Consider the following 20979-nt stretch of genomic DNA (forward strand, 5'->3'; position numbering starts at 1 on the left):
AATGTCAGGCAGTCTCCAGATTACAAAGTAGAGTGCTTGCAAATGTCCATGGTTAAATTTTCAGGAATTTTGAAAGCCAGTTGTTAAACTCAGCCGCTGTAACCACTTAAATTATGTAAGCTTACACTTAAATATGTTATATTAAAAGCAAAGTTTAAATACTCAAAATGGATCACTTCCTAATTTATTTTGCTACATTTTACTATTACTTATGTTTTCGAGGATATTTATGCTTATTGCCTCTATATGGGGTATATACTATGTAACAGTCTGGTACTGGCCATGCCTTCCCAGCTTCCTTTTATTCAATGACGTCCCAGTGGTAGCTTTAAACCAGCTATGACAAGAGTATAGCTGGTTGTTGGCAAATGCTGCAAATCGGGGGTCCCCTTCCCACTCAGCTAGTTGTTGAATATTTACTGGCCTTGCCACTGGGCTTATGTATCACGCAAATGAGCTTGAGTGTTTTCATAGAGAAAAAGAACCATCAGATCTGATTTAGGTGCAGGAAAAGGAGAGGGTCAGAATGACCCAAGGGTTTGATTTGTATAACAGGGGTCATGGTTGCACCAATTATTGTAAGGGGACCATAAGTGGGGAGGTACATTAAGGGGGAAGATAATAGCGTTTGGACTTACTGCATTTGGGAGGGCCACCGCAATCCATCCCGGTCATTCAGTTTTATGCATCTGGAGCTAAAGAGAAAAATCTGGAATGAAGGAAAGTACTTGAATCATCTGTGTGCAGAGAGCAGTTAAAACCAGGAACCTGCGTGAAGTTGCTCAAGGTGAATAAGTAAGTTGCATGAGAAGAGTGCCAAGGTCAGAACAGAAGGGAATATTAACAATACAAAGTGCGTAAGGAGATGGTGTGACATGGTCAGGGACACCTGGGGTTAAAGAGTGTCAGAACGAAGCTCCTGATCTCAATGGTCCTTTGAGAGAGGGAGGTTGGCATATAAACGGAGAATTTCCATGTAGTAAGTTCTATCAAAAAGGCCTCAGCGGAGTGCTGTTCATGAGAGAGCACAGAGGACCCATCATTAAAATTCTTGGACACAGAGATGAGGATGAGGCAGGAAAGGCTTCAGTGAGAAGCTGAGATTTGAGCTTCTTTTCGAGTAGAAGTTTATCTGTCAGTAAAAATCTGCAAGCTCAAGAAAATAAAGAGGACAGTTTCTTCAAAAGACAAATTTCGTTTAAAAAAATTACCTACATTTTTCTAGGTATGTTCTCTAAATGTACCAAAGCATCATATTTTTTCATTAAACCAAGTTATGCATATTACATGATTGTGTTTCTAAACTAAAAAGTGACTTTAGGTCTGTAATGAAAGGGGATCTTAAAAAGGTATATTGGGACTTCCCTTGTGGCGCAGTGGTTAGGAATCCGCCTGCCGATGCAGGGGACACAGGTTTGAGCCCTGGTCCCGGTAGATCCCACATACTGCGGAGCAACTAAGCCTGTGCGCCACAACTACTGAGCCTACGCTCTAGAGCCCGTGCTCCGCAACAAGAGAAGCCACCGCAATGAGAAGCCTGCGCACCGCAACGAAGAGTAGCCCCTGCTCGCCGCAACTAGAGAGAAAGACCGCGCGCAGCAACGGAGACCCAAAACAGTCAAAAATAAATAAATACATACATTTACATTAAAAAAACAAGTTGGAAAATCTTACTGCTTCTTTCCTTTAAAAAAAAAAAGGTATATATAAATTCCACCGGTCTTCTTTCTTCCTTCAGAAAATGAGTTCCTTAGTTTTTTTTAACAGTTTAAAATGTAATGAGAAGTCGACATATCCCCTTTGGGCACTGCCTTGGGAATGGTTATGTCGCAAGTAATGTTCTCTTTGCTCTGTATCTCTGTGCTTTATAAAATTCAGCCTTGCCCAAAGCTCCTTTCCTTTTCTCCTCCTCACAGACCTTTCTATTGGCTGCTCAGAGAACAGCCTACCGTGTAGATTTGTGTCTGGAAGGACCCGTAAGCTCAACAGATGCCGCAAAAGCAAATGTATTCTGTGGTCTCATTAGCCTTCCTCTCCATTGGCATTGGCCTTATCCCCTTCCACTGCATGCACTGAGATTGTTTAGAGGGGTCATGTCGCTGCTTTTAAATCAGTGCAGGGCTTCCAGAGGATAGGCACTGACGGCCTGCTGGCTGTTCAAGCATTTACCATGTCACTGAATACAAGGCATGGAGTGGTTTTAGAAAAAAAAAAAAAAAAAGAGCTTTGGGAGAAAAATAGAAAAGCACACTAAAGGAATTAACAATGTACTAGAATACACTAAATCCCACTGCTTCAAACTCATTTGGTATTTATGATGCTAACCTCTGCAAAGCTAGATTAAATTTTAAGACAGCTTTTCATGCCTTTAGATAGTCAAGTTTCCTCCCCCTCCCTTTTCCTAGCCATTGATGGATACCATACAGCTAACATTCCAATTTGGGATCTTGAGGTTAGGAAGTTCCAATCCAGTTCAGTTTCAGAAGACCTACTCACTTCCTTGCCTCCACTTTCCTTCCTAAATCCCCAAGAATTGTGCCCTCCAATTTCTCACTGGACTGTGTTTTGTGCATATAAAAGTACAAGTGAAATGGTAGTGACTCCTATGTGTCATTTTTCTAAACGTGTTGTGCTCAACCCTTACACTTTATTAAGTAGGTTTATATTATGACATTTTACAGATGAGGAAACCTCAGGGAGGTTAAGTAAATGGCTCAGTCACAGGGCTAGTAAATGGTGAGCCAGGACTTAAACCCAAGTTCTAGAGTCTGTCTTTAACCACTATATGTACTGCCTCTACAGAAATACTATGTATCTCCAATCATATTTATCACATTTTATTATAATTATGTTTAACCCTAGAAAGCTCTAAAGGGCAGGGCCCTTTCCTCATCTTTCTAATCCTCATGCCTAGCAGTGTCTGGGCAGCTTAGGCCCCGGAAGAGGCACCCTGCCATCCTCTAATAACCCACTCTTGCACCAGGCAGTGTGGCACACTGATGGTTCATGTATTTTTGGTTTGTAAATGATTTTTGTTTGGTATGAAAGATATCTCCTAGACTATATTGTATTGCCCTGTAGGGTATTAATCTGCTTTGTATCTGTGTCGGGGTCCCCAAGACCACCCCCAGGTTTGACAATTTTTTAGGAGGACTCACAGCTATGATTTATTACAGTGAAAAGATACAAAGCAAAATCAGGAAAGGAAAAAGGCACACAAAGTGAAGTCTGGGAAAACTAGGCATGAGCTTCTAAGAATCCTCTCCTGGTACAGTCACATAAGTTGAGCTTAATTCCCCCAGCAAGGCATTGTGACAGCACATGTGAAATGTCCACCAGGGAAGCTTGTCAGAGACTCAGTGCCCAGTGTTTATTGGGAGCTGGCCACTTGGGTAGTCTCTGCTTGGCACCTACCAAAATTCCAGACTCATAGGAGAGCATTTGTCCAGCACAAACCACATTGTTTGTACAGACAATTTAGGCACAGTGAGCCACTTTGATCAGTTCTGGAATTGTTGCAGGAAGGCAGACCCCCTGCAGGGCCCGAGAGTGGGCTCTTGACTAGCACTCGGAAATGAATTGTCCGAGGAGACACACGTGCTGAAAAAGCAAGAGACTTTATTGGAAAGGGGCACCTGGGTGGAGAGCAGGAGGGTAAGGGAACCCAGGAGGACTGCTCTGCCACGTGGCTCGCAGTCATAGGTTTTTTTGTTTTTGTTTTTTTTGCGGTACGTGGGCCTCCCATGTTGTGGCCTCTCCGTTGCAGAGCAGAGGCTCCGGACGCACAGGCTCAACGGCCATGGCTCGCGGGCCTAGCCGCTCCACGGCATGTGGGATCTTCCCGGACTGGGGCACGAACCCGTGTCCCCTGCAACGGCAGGCGGACTCTCAACCACTGCGCCACCAGGGAAGCCCCATAGGTTTTACTGTGATGGGATTAGTTTCCAGGTTGCCTCTGGCCAATCATTCTGACTCAGGGTCCTTCCTGGTGGCACATGCACCTCTCAGCCAAGATGGATTTCAGCGTGAGGGTTTCTGGGAGGTAGGCAGGACATATCACCTCCTCCCTCCTCCTTTCGGCCCATCCCGAATTTTCCTGGTTAGTTTTCGGTGGCAGCACCTTGTTCTTTATTGGGACCTCCTGTTGTGAGACAACTCAGGCAAGTGGTTATCATTGTGTCTGGCCAAGGCTGGCGGTTTTGATCAACAGTTCCCTAACAGAATGCTGGGACACTCCTAAAATCCAAGTTCCCAGATGCTAGCCAAGGGCGAACTTTGTAAGCAGGTCTCTCTGAGGAGAAGCAGTCATCTGCTATGTTAACTCTTTTCAGCACGGGAATTTTATCCCAACATTCTTCAGAACCTATAAATGTTTCTTCAATTGTCCTTTGAACCAGGTTTGCCATTTGCTGGTTCTCTTATTAATGAGTTAAAGAAATTTTTGACACATGCAAGCTAAATAAAGTCCAGTCAAACTGAAAAGCTAAAAGATACCAATTCAATATCAAGGTTGATTACTGCACAAGCTTATTTTAGTTATTAAAAAAAGAACTTTGGGGCTTCCCTGGTGGCGCAGTGGTTGGGAGTCCGCCTGCTGATGCAGGGGACGCGGGTTCGTGCCCCGGTCCGGGAGGATTCCACATGCCGCGGAGCGGCTGGGCCCGTGGGCCATGGCCGCTGAGCCTGCGTGTCCAGAGCCTGTGCTCCGCAACGGGAGAGGCCTGTGTACCGCAAAAAAAAAAAAAAAGAACTTTGTAGTTCCCTTTCATATTTTCTTACTATCTCTACATTTTAGAAAGCCCTCTGATTTAGATGGCAATCACTTGGCTATTTGTACTTAAGCCACATATTAATAAAACAGGAATGTTTCTGCAGGTAGGTGATAATATATAGATTCATTTCTTCTTTGGAATATGAAAATATTACATCATCGCTTAAGATGAAATTCCCCCAGTTAACTATAAGACATATAAGCCAAAATTTAAAATGATATATATCCTTTATATATCTGTAAAGTTTTGAACCCTTAAAAAAGAATAACCTTGATTTTAAGTTCAAATATAACATGCAGAATATAATACATAAAGTAATAGCTTTATTTTGAACTTTATTATGCTTCAGTCATTTCTCTAGTCATTTTAGATTTATTTCAATAAACATTTTCCTATATCTTGTAAACTGCATTTTAAAATCAGAAATAATTTTGCAAATCTCCATATACAATGATACCAAACAAAAAATAAAAAAATCAACTTTTATTAGCAATTCTGGCACAGTTAACATAAGCATTAGAAGGTAAACACCTCGTGAATAAAAAAATAGGAAATATTTTAATGAAAAAAATCAAGGATTGAAGGAAGGAGAACATTTTTCAAACAGAAGCTGGTACTTTCTTCACAATCTGAATCACTTGTGCAAATACACCATTAAATACTCACATGATACCTACAAAGTAGAGATAAGAGAAACAAACCTTCTAAATTTCAGGGTCCTTCATCTGTTATCCAGCTTCCATCTTCTGGATCCATTACTTTACATTCCAACTAAAACTGTGATTCTACTTAACTACAGTTGAAAGCTTATCAATTAAGTCATCAATAGTGTAAACCAGCAGCTGAATGTCTGCTTTTTCCTTCATTCGGTGATCACTATTCTTTCGGAGGATGACATCTACATCTGTGCTGACTACTCGGTCAGCAACCTGCATGGACGTATGCCATGGTACAATGTCATCCTTCATGCCGTGGAGCAATCTTATAGGGCAGTTCACAGGAATAGGACTATGTAACAAGCAGTAGTGCTCTGCTTCTTTAATGACACTGTACTGAATGCGATAAAATCCTTCTTCACTGTATTTTGATGGCATGGACCACACACCTTTCATCTCTATTTCCTTTTTTGCCTATTGGGAAAAATGAGGAAAACAAAAGTATTTATGCAACATTAACACATACAATAGTCTTAAACAATTCAAGAAAAGCAGTCTTTGAAGAAGGGGAAAACAGATAAAAATATAATGATGATAATTATCAGTAATTAATTACTATGTGCAAGGAGCTGTGACAAGTATTTTCCACATAGTATCTCATACGATCCTGATACTATCTGTTCTTATTTCATTTTTACAAAAGAGGATATTAAAGTTAGAGTAATACATATGTTTAAAGTTGAAAGGTAGTTAACTGCTGTAACTAGGATTCAAACAGATTTAACTAACTTTAACGTGTAACGTCTTAAAAATCAGGTATTGCTTCATTCCAACTTGAAAGGGAAAATGAAGGGGAGAAAAGTACAATAATTTCTTGGAATCAGTACAGGTGGCATTCATATTACATAAAATCAAATCTTAGGAATAAAAATTGTTTACATTTAAAAATCATGAAACTAAAAGTGCATATACGAGAAGTTACTAAAATGGGGATGGGGTGGGAGGAGAAGAATAAAGCATAGTGCTAAAAAAGAAAAATAAGACAGTGGTTATTCTGGGGCAACCATACACACCCAATTTTATCCTGAATATAAAAAAAATGTAGTTTTTGCCTTTTAGAGTTCTATGGAATGAGAAAAAATTTGTTTGTTGTTGTGGATGACAAAGAAGTCTTCCAAATACTTCCTGAAAACTGAGCATCGTATCATTTCTATCCTTAAAATAAAACGCTGGGTATTCTTTGATTCTTGAAGAATTTCTATTTTTTAGATTATAATTTGTCTTAAACAATTTTTCTAGTTAAAGTAACATATACTTATTATAGAAACGTGGAAAATATAAAAAGGGACTTCCCTGGTGGTGCAGTGGTTAAGAATCCACCTGCCAATGCAGAGGACACGGGTTCAAGCCCTGGTCCAGGAAGATCTCACATGCCGCGGAGAAACTAATCCCGTGTGCCACAACTACTGAGCCTACGCTCTAGAGCCCATGAGCCACAACTACTGAGCCCTCGTGCCACAACTACTGAAGCCCGCATGCCTAGAGCCTCTGCTCCGCAACAAGAGAAGCCACGGCAATGAGAAGCACACACGCCGCAAGAAGAGTAGTCCCCACTCGCCGCAATTAGAGAAAGCTCACACGAGACCCAACGCAGTCAAAAATAAATTAAATAAATAAAAAACAAAACAGGGCTTCCTTGGTGGCGCAGTGGTTAAGAATCTGCCTGCCAGTTCAGGAGACACCGGTTCGAGCCCTGGTCCGGGAAGATCCCACGTGCCGCGGAGCAACTAAGCCCGTGCGCCCTAGAGCCCGTGCTCCGCAATGAGAAGCCACAACAATGAGAAGCCTACACACTGCAGGGAAGAGCAGACCCCGTTCGCCGCAACTAGAGAAAGCCGGTACACAGCAATGAAGACCCAACGCAGCCAAAAATAAATAAATAAATAAATTTATTAAAAACAAAACCAAAAAACTCTACCTTTTTTAAAAAAAAAAAGCATAAAAATAAATAAATCACCATAATCCTATTTCGTGGATATAACAACCATTATTATTCTGGCTTATTTCCTTCCAGTATTTTTCTACATGTGTTTGGTTTTCATATATACAGTATGTAAAACACTTAGCTATTACAATTCATATATAGTTTTCAGCGCTGGTTTATGTATTCAATATATATATTTCTGGGATTTAAAAGATTCTATTAAAAGTTTTTAAAGGCTGCATAATTGTCCACTATAATGCATCTAAGATAATTAACTTGACCATTCCCACACTGCTGAATACTTCCATGAACATCTTTGAACATAAAGGTTTATATGCATATAATAAATTCTTTGGAAAGATTATCACAACTTGAACTAGTAAATCAAGATGTAAATAGCTTTAAGCCTCTTGCAACCATATAATATGAAGGGCATTTCTGTCTATAAAAACAGATGGACATCTTATCAAAAATAAAGAAAAATATAAGGAAAGAAAAGCTACATACAATATATTTCAAAAATTTTGTATTTACATTTTCAATGAAAACATTATGATTTTTCCACATTTAAAATTGTTGACTTATTACAAAGAGGCAAAAATGAATTTAAACAGTAAAATATGTATGACATAATCTGTGTACTTAGGAATTTTAATGTCTTTTATAAAATTCCAAAGAGATTTGATTCAGTGAAAAAGCTGTATATCTGAAACCTAGACTTCTAAATATCTATATCCAAATGATTTAAAATTAGTGGAAGTCTAAAAAACTATAAAATATATGAACCTATATTAGTATCATGGGGTACTTTGCATTAAAGCAACATATGAATCAAATATTTAAAGTAAAAATGATATTCAGTTACCTTCAAGCTACTCATGACTGTTCCTGAATTGGTAATTTCAGTAATAAGAACTTAGTCTCATTGATTATTAGATGAAGTGGGAACTATGTTAATTACTGAGACATAATTAATAATAGTTTCATTTTAAGCATCATTGCCCACCCCAACTAGCTCTGTTATCTGCTATTGAGTTGAATGAATATTGTCCATTTGAAGAACAAACTTAACTTTACAAAATCTTATATGTCTCAAAGCCTCACAAAGTACAGAAATAGCAAAAACAGTATTAATCAGAGAAAATGTACAATATACATAATTTCTACACCAAGAAGAAACTAACAAGGCAATGTGGCTGTGAAGCTTAGACTCCAACAGCTGTGCAACCTGCCTGACGCCCTCTACTGTCCAAAGAAGCAGACAATGATTAGAGTTAGTTAAGAGGTAAGTCAAGTTCCTACATAAAGAGTAATGCTGGGTCTTAACATTCCCAGGGCTAAAGAAGATAGTAAAAACCTCCACCTCCATTCCCTTGACACTGCTAGTACTGGCTGCCTATGTGGAGAAGAAGAGATAGTGGTCCTAGGGTCCCTGCTCTTTCTTTACACATGCTTTTAAGTTAATAAGGGTCAACATGTTTCTGTTTAAGAATTTTTGCTGGTCTGATTTAGGATTAGCAAAGATATACCCTGATTTGCAGGCTATAGATCTTCTCAGTCACTTACAGGGTATCTACCATATCTTCCCTCTGAGTGATGGATACACACACATAAAAATAAATGTACACAGATCTTGTCATTTACCAATAACCTCCCAAAATTGTTTAATCAATTCTTTTCCAGTAGGCCATCTTCTTGAAATAATTTCCTACCATGAGAAGCGCTGCATTATTGAGTTAGAGAACAGAGTAAGGGGTCCAAGGTTTACATGCAGAAGGATACAATGGCAGGAAAATTTAGCAGCATGAGGACATGGAGCAACCACGTATAAGAAACAATCAAGAAAGTGAAAACAATTCAGAAATAGGAGGTAAGTGCAAAGAAGATCAGCTTTGTAATTTTAGCTCTGATAGGAAATCATATGAAGAACCTGACTATGCAGACAACGCCATTCTTAAGGAAATGGAAAGAACAATGTGAACTAAGAATAAACTTAGAACAGAGAGTACATGGCACTGAATTCAATGCAGAACTTGAGGCAAATTCAATGACATTCTACCATTCGACACCACACAGGCTTTTTTTCTTCTTTTGCTTTTCCTCCCCCTCCTGCTCCCCCACTCTGTAGAGCAGTGGTTCTCACACTTCACCTGCGGGCTTGGTTAAAACAGATTACTGGGCCCTACTCCCAGTTTCTGATTCAGCTGGTCTTGGTGAAGCTCAAGAATATCCATTTCTACAAGTTCTCAGGTGATGCTGTTGCTGCTGGCCTCGGGCCTACACTTTCTGAACCACTGCTCCGGACTGTTTTCTTTCTGCTAGGGTCTTAGTCCCACAAGTGAAATTTAGAGCCCTAGGAAACATATGCCCAAGGAGAACTTAATTGATTGCAAAACAAAAAAACAACACACACAAAAATAAACAGGTATTACCCACCATTTTTTTTATCCTTGCAGACAACTGAAGTGCTTAAACGTATGTCCAATAACAAAGTATAATAAACGAATTCCCTTCCCAATTATTCCAGAAACCTTATTTCTATCATGAGTTACTGAAGAACATGCTAATGGTGAAAAGCACCTTCTTTTTTTAAAGGTGAGAATTAGGAGTAGAAGAAGAATGCTAATTTAGTGTCTAGGCCAGGAATGGCAAGTCTCATCTCCTGTGTATGACTGACAGTGTGTGCTCAGAGAACTCTTCTGAGAGTGGATCTGAGGCTTTCAGGCTAAAAAAAAAAAAAAAAAAAGTTTCATAATTGATTAGCTGTCTTAACATGGTCATAGAATAGGTATTATTTCCCAGAAGCCACAAAATAAGACTAAGAGATCCAAAAAGAGATCACGATGTATGATCCAAATAAACAAACATGGTTAATAAAATGTTGCTAAAACAAGAAATTTAAAGTGTGATTTCATTCATGTGGCTCAAATATTTGGCAAAATGATTTGAAGTGACTGTGAAAAAAAAGAAAACCTTAAACAGGAGACCAAATAGTTAAAGAAGGCAAAGAAATGGTATACAAAAAGGCAGTTAAGACAAAAGATGGGCCAGTGTAACAAGTCAAAGGACAGATGACACATGAACAAAATTCAAAGAGGGAGCAAAAGAACGACAGGAGGGATACACGGAGGTTGCCTGGGACTTACCTCAACAGGAAGCTGATTAAACTGTGTCACTAGGCTATCCACAGCTGTTGCTACGCCAATAAGAGCTACAACCTTTTGTGGCCGTGCGATTGCAGCATGAAGCATAAGCCATCCACCGAGGCTAGATCCAACTAGTATCTAAACATAAAAACATGTAGTTTTAAAGAGGAATTTCTTTTTCTTTTCTGTAAGGAAGTGAATAATTTCATAGAATGTATATACTTTCTTTCTCTACATTCATTGGCTCCCAGACTTCTAATATTTGGCACAAAGTAAAATTAAGATTATGATTACTTTTTGTTAAAGTATTAGGTCTATAATAGAGAATAAACTAGACAAATAAAATTTGTAAAATGAAAAGTAAAATGCTACCTTCGTTTTATGAGAAAGTGAAAATAATAGAACTGATTGATTTGATATTGAAATATAAAAATGGATTGTTAAGACATTTAAAATATTAAATAAATTTTCACATCTAAAGAAACAGCTCAAATGTCATGAGGTTGCAGTCAACAATTATCATCATATTTAACAAAAATAGTCACCTGTGGTCCTTCAGCTAAGTCATCAATTATAGAAAGAACATCTTTTCTCCATTTTCCCACTGTGCATTCTTCTAAGTTACCATCTGAATTTCCAACTCCTGAGTAATCAAACCTGGAAAAAGAGAAAACATATCTATATTTAGATATCTATGTATTTGCTTCTCTCTTTTTTAAGGAAGACAGCACATTGATCATTATTATAATGTCTAAAATATATTAAAGTAAAACAGTGAAGTCAATATGTATTTCAGCAAATCCTACTGTCTTAACCTTCAAAGATCTCCCATAGCCACTTACTTTCTCACCTCCTCCACTGCTGCCAGCCTGGTCCAAATCACTATCCTCTCTTGACTGAACTAATGCAACAGTCTCCTAGTAGATCTCCATTTTCATTTTTCACCCTCAGAGTCTATTCCCCACACAGTAGTCAGTGATCCTTTTAAAACAAAAATCATGTCTTGCACAAACCCTCCAAAGGCTTTGTATAATCTTCAAGTAAAATCCAAAGTCCTTACCATCCTCTAGCCCCTAACTACCTCTCTGATCTCATTGCTTACTGTTCTCTCTCCCTCCCAGTTGTATGCTTACTTTCCTTTTTGAAGTTAATGGAATATACCACCCACATTCCTGCCTCAGGAGTTTTACAACAGCTTCTCCTTCCACATGGACTACTCTACTCCAGATATCCACTCAGATTGCTCCCTCACTTCATTTAGGCCTTTGGCTCAAATGTTACATCTCCGTAAGTCTTCTCTGACCATTCAAACTAAAGTTGTGCTTCTTTCAGCATTCTCTAGTTCCTTACCCTGCTTTATTCTCTTTATAGCAAATATTGCTACCTGACAATACACATATTTGATTATTGGTTTGTGGTCTACCTCCCACACTAGAATGGAAGCTCCATATGGGCAGATTGTTTTGTTCACACTGCTTTCCCAGTGCCTAGATCAGTCCCTTGCACATGGTAAGTGCTAACTGTTATGTTTACTCAATTAGTAGAAGGAAAAGAGAAGTCCAGAATCAAATTCATCATCACTAGCTCCTCCTCTTGGTTTTCTTTCCTTCCAACTTCCTAGTTCTCCAGGCTCAAAGTCTGTTTGATCTGTGAACTTTACCTCTCCTTCAAGGTCTCAATTCAATAAATCATGAAGTATCACACCACTCCTGCAGACTGCCCTAAACCCTAGTCATACTGAACTACTCCCAATTCCTGGATAAGCCCTTTCCTAACTTTGAGACTTTGCATGCTGTTCCACTGCCTAAAAAGCCTTCCTTCCCCAAACTCCTAGTCATCCTTTAAGTCATGTCACCTCCTTTGAGGAACTTTCTTTGACAGAATGTGTCGTTTAGTAGTAGTAGGTCACTTTCTTTGTACCCAATTAACACTTTTTTTTTTTTTTTTTAATGTGGTACGCGGGCCTCTCACTGTTGTGGCCTCTCCCGTTGTGGAGCACAGGCTCCGGATGCGCAGGCTCAGCGGCCACGGCTCACAGGCCCAGCCTCTCCGCGGCATGTGGGATATTCCCGGACTGGGGCACGAACCCGTGTCTCCTGCATCGGCAGGCGGACTCTCAACCACTGCGCCACCAGGGAAGCCCCCAATTAACACTTTTCATATTGCGTGTTGTAATCAAGTTTTAAATATATGTCTCTGACTAGAATGTCAGTTCTTCAAGGGCAGACTGTTTTATTTCAAGTTTGTTTTTCCGCAGGGTATAGAACACTGCCTGCCCTGTACTATCCTCACTCTCTCATTTTTTCTCACATGCACCCCTTTCTCCTCAGCTTGGTAAGACTGGTGTCTTGGTGCAGGTCTTTCTCATCTTAAACCTACCCTATCACAGCAGCCTCATCACTGTGTCATTCTTTCTCCAAATGGACCTACTTTATACTGTCAGGTTTTGTCTGACACATTGTATTGCTATGACATTAATTTCAATGGCTTCCTGTGATATATAACATAAAAATTTAGTGCTTTAGCCTGTTTTTAAAGAACATATTTTAGTCATCTCAGATTGAACTTTTATTTCTTCTGATGAAACTACTGCTTTAGTCAAACTGATCAACTTGCTGTTCCTAAAAAAGACTACGTTTTCTGTCTCTCTTTTACGCTTCACCCATTTCCTTCAAGTGGAATATCTTCTCCCATCACCTTCATTACTAATATCCCTCTCAGAGCTTAGTCCAAATGAAATTTTGCTGGAAAGACTTCCCAGACAAGCTGAAAAAAAAAACAAACCTCTACCTAATGAAACTTGGATAGAATTCACTTTTATTAGTCACAATCATTTTATTATATCCTGCTCTATAAGACAGCTTATGTATTTGTGTCTCATCATTCCTATGAGACTGTAAAAATCCTAGAGGGGAACTACCATCATCTTATTTTTGTTTCTGCATTCTCCATAGTGGCTAGCATGTGAACCTCACACACTGAGTACTATAATACATATTAAATGAATAGAAGTAGAACGTAAAAGTATAAAGAACTATTTTATTTAAATTTAAAGTTTTCAGTATTTTTCTGATTCTTAAAATCTGGTGAAAACTATTAAATCCTAATGTTTTTCATGTACTTGAAGAATATATATGTGATATATAGTGTATACTTATTTTCTTAGAGATAAGGGATTAAAAAGTAATGGAGGGACTTCCCTGGTGGTGCAGTGATTGGGAGTCCGCCTGCCAATGCAGGGTACACAGGTTCAATCCCTGATCTGGGAAGATCCCACATGGCACAGAGCAACTAAGCCCGCGTGCCACAACTGCTGAGCCTGCACTCTAGAGCCCACGAGCCACAACTACTGAGCCCGCATGCCACAACTACTGAAGCCCGTGCACCTAGAGCCCATGCTCCACAAGAGAAAACACCACAATGAGAAGCCTGCCAATCGCAACAAGGAGTGGCCCCCGCTCGCCACAACTAGAGAGCCCATGTGCAGCAATGAGGACCCAATGCAGTCACAAATAAATAAATAAAATAAAATTTAAAAATAAGTAAATAAAAGTGATGGAGAAAGAAATTAAAATTAGGTATGAAGTGAAGTGGTTTTGGATCCTAGGGAAATAGCGTAACAAGGCAGCTACTGAAGTCTAAATCTCGGTTATTATTTCTCCTCAATCCAGGGGATATAGAAGACAGATCAGGGAGAAGAGGGGATAAAGACACCAACTATTTCTCCTTTAGCCCTCTCCGTGGGCAATCACACATCTCTACTTGCTGTATTTTGTTTACAGTTGCCTTACAACTACATGGTGAAAATGCAAAACAGATGTAGAGGGCCTTCAAAAAGGAAAATATAAACATTCAGTGATACTAATAGGTGACAATATAGTTCATTCTTGCTGAACCCTAACCAAGTGACAAAGATAATTAAAAAACATTCAGCAGTTTAAAACTTTTAAACACAGTAATGCAATTCTGTCTTAGCAGCCCCAATACTCTGGAACATATTCCCAAATCTAAAATTTTAAATTTTATTAGAAATAATTATGAGAGAAGACCAGCTCTAAAACCATGTGTTCCTGAGCTCCGACTCAATCTTATTTTAGGCATGGTGGCAGGATATTAAAAAACCATTTACACAGAACCATATGTACTATTCCTTGTGTAATATACAGAACTAACCATTTCCTCATTCAAGATCTAAGTTTCACAGACAAAATCACAACAAAGGTAAACTGAGAAATTGGGAGTATAAATAGAAGATAAAATCTCTTATAACAAGTTAAAATGCAATCAGTAGCTAATAGTGATTAGATTGCGATGAAAGCAAATAAAAAGGAACCTGATCAAATTAAAAATTGTAACGAAGGGCTATACTTTATAAAGTTTTATAAAGATGCACTTCGGCTACATTTTAATACAGTATCACATAATTGTCTGTATACATTATAATTTCATCCTCATTACTTAATATACCTTTAAAAAGAAAATTTATTTCATATGCATCCAAAATGCAGAAAACTCCCTTATATGTCCTGTAGGGAGCTAGGAACTGGTTATAGCTCTCATAGTCTCAATTTAAATTCGAGAACTGATAAAATGGGGATTTCTTGAGTCAAATTCTTTTGGGGACAAAGAAGGAGAATGGTGGCAAGTTTTCTGATATCATCATGCTTTGCTCAGGGTAGTCCTCCCCTTCCTGGATAGCTCTTCCTTCTTACCCAAATCCTAACTATTTTTCAGTGTTCCTTTATAAAGTTTTTTCTATCTACTTCGACTCCTAGTTTTCTCTCACCTTATACAATTTAGTATCCGGCTCTTTGACATAATCACATTTTGATGAATATTTCTGTCTAATTTCCCATATGTATTTTATCTTGCATTTCCCCACCCTGATTAAAAGATCCTTACAGGCAACGACCATGTTTTATAATTCTTTGTATATTTCACAGCACCAGTATAGTGCTGGAAAGTCTACCTGTAAAAAATACTCCAGAGTTCTGATCATGAAAATGAAATAATTCAGTTAATTTGATAACAGGACTAAGACAAAATTCATACAACTGACATAATTTTTGCTAACATATTGAATAGATAAAAGTCTTATTTTTAATTCTAAAAGTTAAAAAATTTTTTATTTCTAATTATTTTTTATTTTATTTCTAAAAGCTGTATTTTCTAGACCTATTGAGTGAATGTTAGTGAAACTCTTCTAAAAACTAGATAAATAGATTTTTAGGTTGCTAGTGCTAGAAAAGAATTCAGAAATTATCTTTCGTCCTATCTCCTCCTTTTTATGATGAAGAAAATAGGTCCAGCATTTATTAACTGACTCATCTTGTCAGTTATTGCTAGCATTAATTCTACAGCCCATGTTTCCTGAATTCCAGGCCAGTGTTCTTTTTACTAAACCATACTATCTCTTCTGGCAAATCAGGCACTAAATAAATGATTGTTATAAGTAAACAAATCTAATAACAATGTAAACACATGATTTTAGTAAAATAATTATCAGTATGAAATATTAGGAACTGTGAAATCAAGTAGTAAACAACACATATCCTTATTTATGCTTATACATATTCAGGCTACAGAAGTGAAAGAAAAGAAACTCAGTGGAAATGCGAATTATACAATATTAATTTTACAATACTTTTAAACACATATATTATTTTAAACTACATATTTTAAAAGGAAATAAACAGTGGTCAAATAAATGTCCTTAAGTCCCCAAAGGAAAACCACAATTTAATTACGAGATTACAAGAAAGCCAATTAGTATACTGGTTTGTTGTCATGTTAGAATATTGTTTCTAAAGAGCTAAGTTACCACTAGTTTTTTTCTGCCACCATTGTCGGTGTGGCACAAAGACCTTTATTTATTTATTTTTGTTTTTTGTTTTGTTTTGGCAGCGTGGCTTGTGGGATCTTAGTTCCCAGACCACGGATTGAACCTGGGCCCTCAGCAGTAAGAGCTAGGAGTCCTATCCACTGGACTGACAAGGAATTCCCCACAAAGACCTATAAAAAAGGCCTTTTAAAGGCTGCACTTTACAAGAACCCTAAATCACAAGATGAAAGTTTACAGACCATTAAAATAAATTAATCCATAAAAATGCTGACATTTGTTCCAGTTGGTTAGAGCAGAAGTAATTCTCTACTGCCATAGTAAATGGTAGTAATATTTTCTCTAAAATGTGTTGTTCCTACCTTATATAGGCGTGACCTAGAGATTTGCAAAACTCCTCAATCGCCAATGCTTTTGTACCATTCATATTAGACATATAGCCAGGGATGAAGATAATTCCTGGACTTTTGCCTTTTAGCCTCTTATAAGCCAGGTTTGGAAGGTCTGGTCGACTAAGGAAAGAGATTGATGTCTTTTGTCTGCAAGCTAAACAAAATACACAAAACATAGTTTGCAAACACAGTTTTTTGAAAACCATACATATTTTTAATCTTAACTTTCTTAACTCATCAAATTGATGTCAAATACTATTTCCATTTAATAGAAAAAAATACAGATGTGAAGTATTAAAGTCACAAGTCTGTGCATGTTATCTTTTAAAATCATGTCACAATCGGTGTCTTCTCTGAGCAAGGTCCAATCAGGATTCTTCCAAAATACATAATGAGAAGGAAATTTGAAGGCAACAAAAGACAGAGAGACTTGTCAAAAATGTTTTTCTGTTGCTGCTATATCATCTGTCCCAAATAGTATCAATCAACATTAAGATTTACCTACACTAGTTTTAACCCTTTCTTGTGAGATTTGTCTTCTTTAAATTTTTTTTTAATGTTTAAGGGATTTCACATCCTCTACTTTTTAGTGGGAAGGGGGAGAAACAAGTTTGGTCTGCCCTTGGGAAGTTGTTTCAAAGGTAGAGGTGCTGTGCCCCTTTTATTACTGATTCCCTCTCCACCCATAAAATCATGGGCCATGGTAACAGCCAATCGTGATTCCATATCTGCTGAGGCAGGTTCAATGAGCAGTTTCTTTACAAGTAACCTTGAATAAATGCATGATAATACCATTTTTGGAAAAAGATTTCTCATAGGACTCCCAATCACTGTGTTTTATTTGTTGGCCTGGTTTTCTGTGAATGGTACACACAAATCTTAGTTCAAGTACAAAGGCACAATGGGTAAACCTTACAAGATTGTTCCATTTCATTATTTTTAAAGTTCCTTCCCTACTGTAAAATCAATACTTGCTCTTAAAAAATGTAAAGACATTAAAAAAAAAAAAGTCATTTATAATCCCACTTTCTTCCTCCAAAGAAACTAGGCTTGTGTACTCCCTTAACAGTCTTTTTCTGGACCAACGGAATCTCTTTTTTATTACATGAAACCTTTCTCTACTTTATTGTGGCTAATTAAAACTTCTCAGTCTCTTCCATGTAAGCTAATAAAGTTTTCCTCATTTTGGATTTGAGAAGTTGATTTTTTTAAAAACTGAATTGAAGCCCTTAAAGCTATCCCTTTTATATGTAATCCTGTTTCAGAGTTTCAATGTATAGTGAAATATGCCAAATTTAAAACTTTTAGTGAAAAACAAGGCTAGTAGGAGCCAGTTATGTTGGTTGACAGATTGCAGCAGCAAAAATGTTCATTTCCCATTTCCTTAGCACTCCAAAATTCCTTCATATCCTCTCTTCGATATTACTTTCCAACAGGAAATTCTCCATGAGATAATTACAACTTGTTTAATCTTGGTGAGTTATAAGTGGCCAGGTTCTTAACATTATATCCGTGAATGATCTTCGTACTGTAAGGATTAGCTCAAAGCCTGGGGCATAAGTGTTCAATGAATGTTTACTAACTAGTAAAAGAGTGTCATATTCTAGTTAATGTAATGACATACTATACTTTGCTAGAAAAACATATATAACAGCCTTTTGGTTGTGTACAATTAAATGTAAGTTAAACTGATAATATGCTTAAAATTTTTAACTCAAAGGGTATTTGCCATGACAATTCCCATTCCAAGCACTATGCATCCGACAGCTGTCTGGCAAGGGTGTGAACACAACAAAACAAAAAAATAAAAAGACATAATTCAGAAAGACAGACTACATATATGGGGGTTGGGAGTGGAGGTAGGGTGGGACAGAGAAGAATCAAGCACAAGGAACGGAAATATTCAGGGGCTCTAATTTTTCGTCCAAATTCTAGTTTCCTTTGTAGAGTAATGACTACGGTTTTTACTGGGCTGCGATCATGGAAAAAAAAAACAAAACAAAAAACTAGAAATTAGGCTTGATGACGGCGTTTATACTTTTCCAAAGAAAATGTTCATACTTTAAAATCGCTCAAGTCAAGAGAGGGCAGGTCTAAGCATCTTAACAGTCACGATCTGTAAACCCTTTAGAACTAGCAGAGAAGAGCAAAAGCAACTAATAATCAAACGCATTAAATGAACATCTGAATGTTTCCTAATGTTGGCGCTTAACAAAGGGGAGGCGGGCAGAGAGGATCCTTAGACTGCAGAGCGTAAAGCCACCAACGGCCCGGGCTGTCCAGAATACCCCAGGGTCCGGCAGAGCTCTCCTCACAGCCTTCACCAGAATTGTCGAAAGTGCCTAGAACTGGGGTACTGAGAACCGCGGAAGGGCATTTCTGAACGGGGCGCCAAAAACGCATGGCACAGGAACTGCCGGAATCCGGGATGTTCGAAAGTACGCGTCCTACTCCAGCCTTTCGGACACTGACCTGGGAGCCACCGTGGCGCCCGCTCGGCCTTCGGTGCAAGTAACGTGCTGAGCCCACGGTGGAAGCCGAAGGAGACGGCCATCCAGCCCCACCTGCGACAAGGTACCCAAGAGGTCAGACCCACCCTCGCCATCTTCCCAACGGCCCCTGCGCCCCGCGCCGACCTACAGAAACACGCACAACGCCCAGAAACTGAGCTTACGCATGCGCCGCCCTCTGGAGGACGCAACTTTAGGTAAACAGCGCCTGTCCGAGTTTCGACCCCCGGAGAGCGCACATGCGCGGAGCGTCGTCGCTCGTCCCAGCCTTTCGCTGTTGGGCTGTTCTGTCGGGGAGGTGCGGTCTGTGAGTTTGGGATGTTTTGAGCGCCATCTGTAGGCTGCTTTCTCGGTGGGTAGATACCCCAGGACTGGAAGCGAGGAGAGGAACCCCACCCATCGTTCCCAGATAGGAAACCATCTCATCATCCCGATGACAGTAGGGAGCTGAAACATAAAGTGCTAGGCTTGCTGCGTTACAAGTAGTTCTCACCCCCTGACAGTTTTGACCTGTACCGGAAATGGTTTGAAGATCTGACCTTAATCCTGCTTGTATAAACGCCTGGAGTGGAATCGAACATTCGCCGCTCATTCGCCCTTTTTCAGTTTCTTTTAGCTCTTTGTATGCCTGACTGTTGAAATACTCTGACCCCTGTCTCATACTATACGCAAAAATAAATTCCAGTAGATAAACAGTCTCAACAGAAGAATAAAACCGGAATAGTTCTGTTCACCCTGCTCCTAGAAATGATAAGAATAAATATATAATTCCAATAAAATTGGCCAACAGCTGTGATAGGCAGTTCATATATGTAAACATCATGATCAACCTCACTAACTGAAAAATTGGAATTAAAAAAATAACCCATGCCATTTTTCCTATCCATCAGATTGGCAAAAGTTAAAAAGAACAACTATTGTTCTTTTTAACTTTTTTCCGGCAAGGAAGCTGGGCAATGGGCACTCATGTATGGTTGGTGGGAGGGTATACTGACAAACTCTTTTTGTCAAGTAACCTGACCACCTATGGCAATTTAAAATATGCATCATTTTCAATGCCCTTTGACCCAATGGCCCCAATTTGTGACTATCCTATTGAAAATACTAGTTTATAAGGATGCATATTATCTACTAGAGCACCATTTTTAGAGGCAAACAGAAGAAAAAAATGGAATGGCCAATTTAAAAAAATGGTTAAATAAACTGTGGTACAAGGCTTTCTGGATTCCTGCTCTGACACCCTTCAAAGCAATTCTTGGAGGCCTCACGCATCAACAAGTAAGGACTAGGTTTTTTTGTTGTTGTTTGTTTTCTATTTAAAAGTTACTGTATGTAGCTGGTTTAATACTGGATACAGTGAATCCAGCCTATCTTTGGAGTCTTGAGAACCTGTCCTATTAGAACACACCAGAAAAGCTGGATAAATAAAAACTTAATAGATCTCTTTCTTGAGAGGTGTATTGCCAGAAACACCTCCTTGACAGCTGCTTGATTTAGCAACTTTCTCCAAAAGCTGCTGAGCTATTTTGCTAGTTCTCCATTAAGCCTGTTGTAGACCCTAAAGGGACTAATATCACTAAGGTGATGCCCAATGCACATCACTTCAGCATCCTTTGTATCTTAACAATAAACACTTCTCCCTATGGTTCTGGATATTTGCAAATATTCCCAATCATTCCT

The 20979-nt window shown here is 38.7% G+C and overlaps 1 protein-coding gene across 2 annotated transcripts; it reads right to left on the bottom strand.

Annotated features, from left to right (window-relative positions):
* Window positions 1-5101: 5101 nt before the first annotated feature.
* ABHD10 (abhydrolase domain containing 10, depalmitoylase) lies at window positions 5102-19428 on the bottom strand. Of its 2 annotated transcripts, none has more exons than XM_032631455.1 (5): window positions 19262-19428; window positions 16760-16943; window positions 11104-11215; window positions 10559-10696; window positions 5102-5902 (listed from the first exon to the last, which is right to left on the bottom strand). In XM_032631455.1, exons 1-5 carry the CDS (start codon window positions 19392-19394, stop codon window positions 5558-5560), a joined length of 912 nt encoding a protein of 303 aa, XP_032487346.1. In that variant the 5' UTR covers window positions 19395-19428; the 3' UTR covers window positions 5102-5557. The 2 variants fall into 2 exon arrangements, with proteins under 2 accessions (XP_032487346.1, XP_032487347.1); XM_032631456.1 differs by having other exon boundaries at window positions 5241-9765.
* Between the last annotated feature and the right edge of the window lie 1551 nt (window positions 19429-20979).

This window comes from Phocoena sinus, chromosome 4 (genome assembly GCF_008692025.1).
Source record: "Phocoena sinus isolate mPhoSin1 chromosome 4, mPhoSin1.pri, whole genome shotgun sequence".
NCBI classification, from domain to species: domain Eukaryota; kingdom Metazoa; phylum Chordata; class Mammalia; order Artiodactyla; family Phocoenidae; genus Phocoena; species Phocoena sinus.

Bases quoted from the DNA above. Each gene is read 5' to 3' on its own strand.
- ABHD10 (XM_032631455.1), bottom strand. From the start codon at position 19,394: ATGGCGAGGGTGGGTCTGACCTCTTGGGTACCTTGTCGCAGGTGGGGC. The intron at 11,216-16,759 runs GTAGGAACAACA...CTCTTTTTCCAG, and splicing joins CTAGGTCACGCCTATATAAG to GTTTGATTACTCAGGAGTTG. The intron at 5,903-10,558 runs GTAAGTCCCAGG...TTTTCCCAATAG, and splicing joins TTAATCAGCTTCCTGTTGAG to GCAAAAAAGGAAATAGAGAT.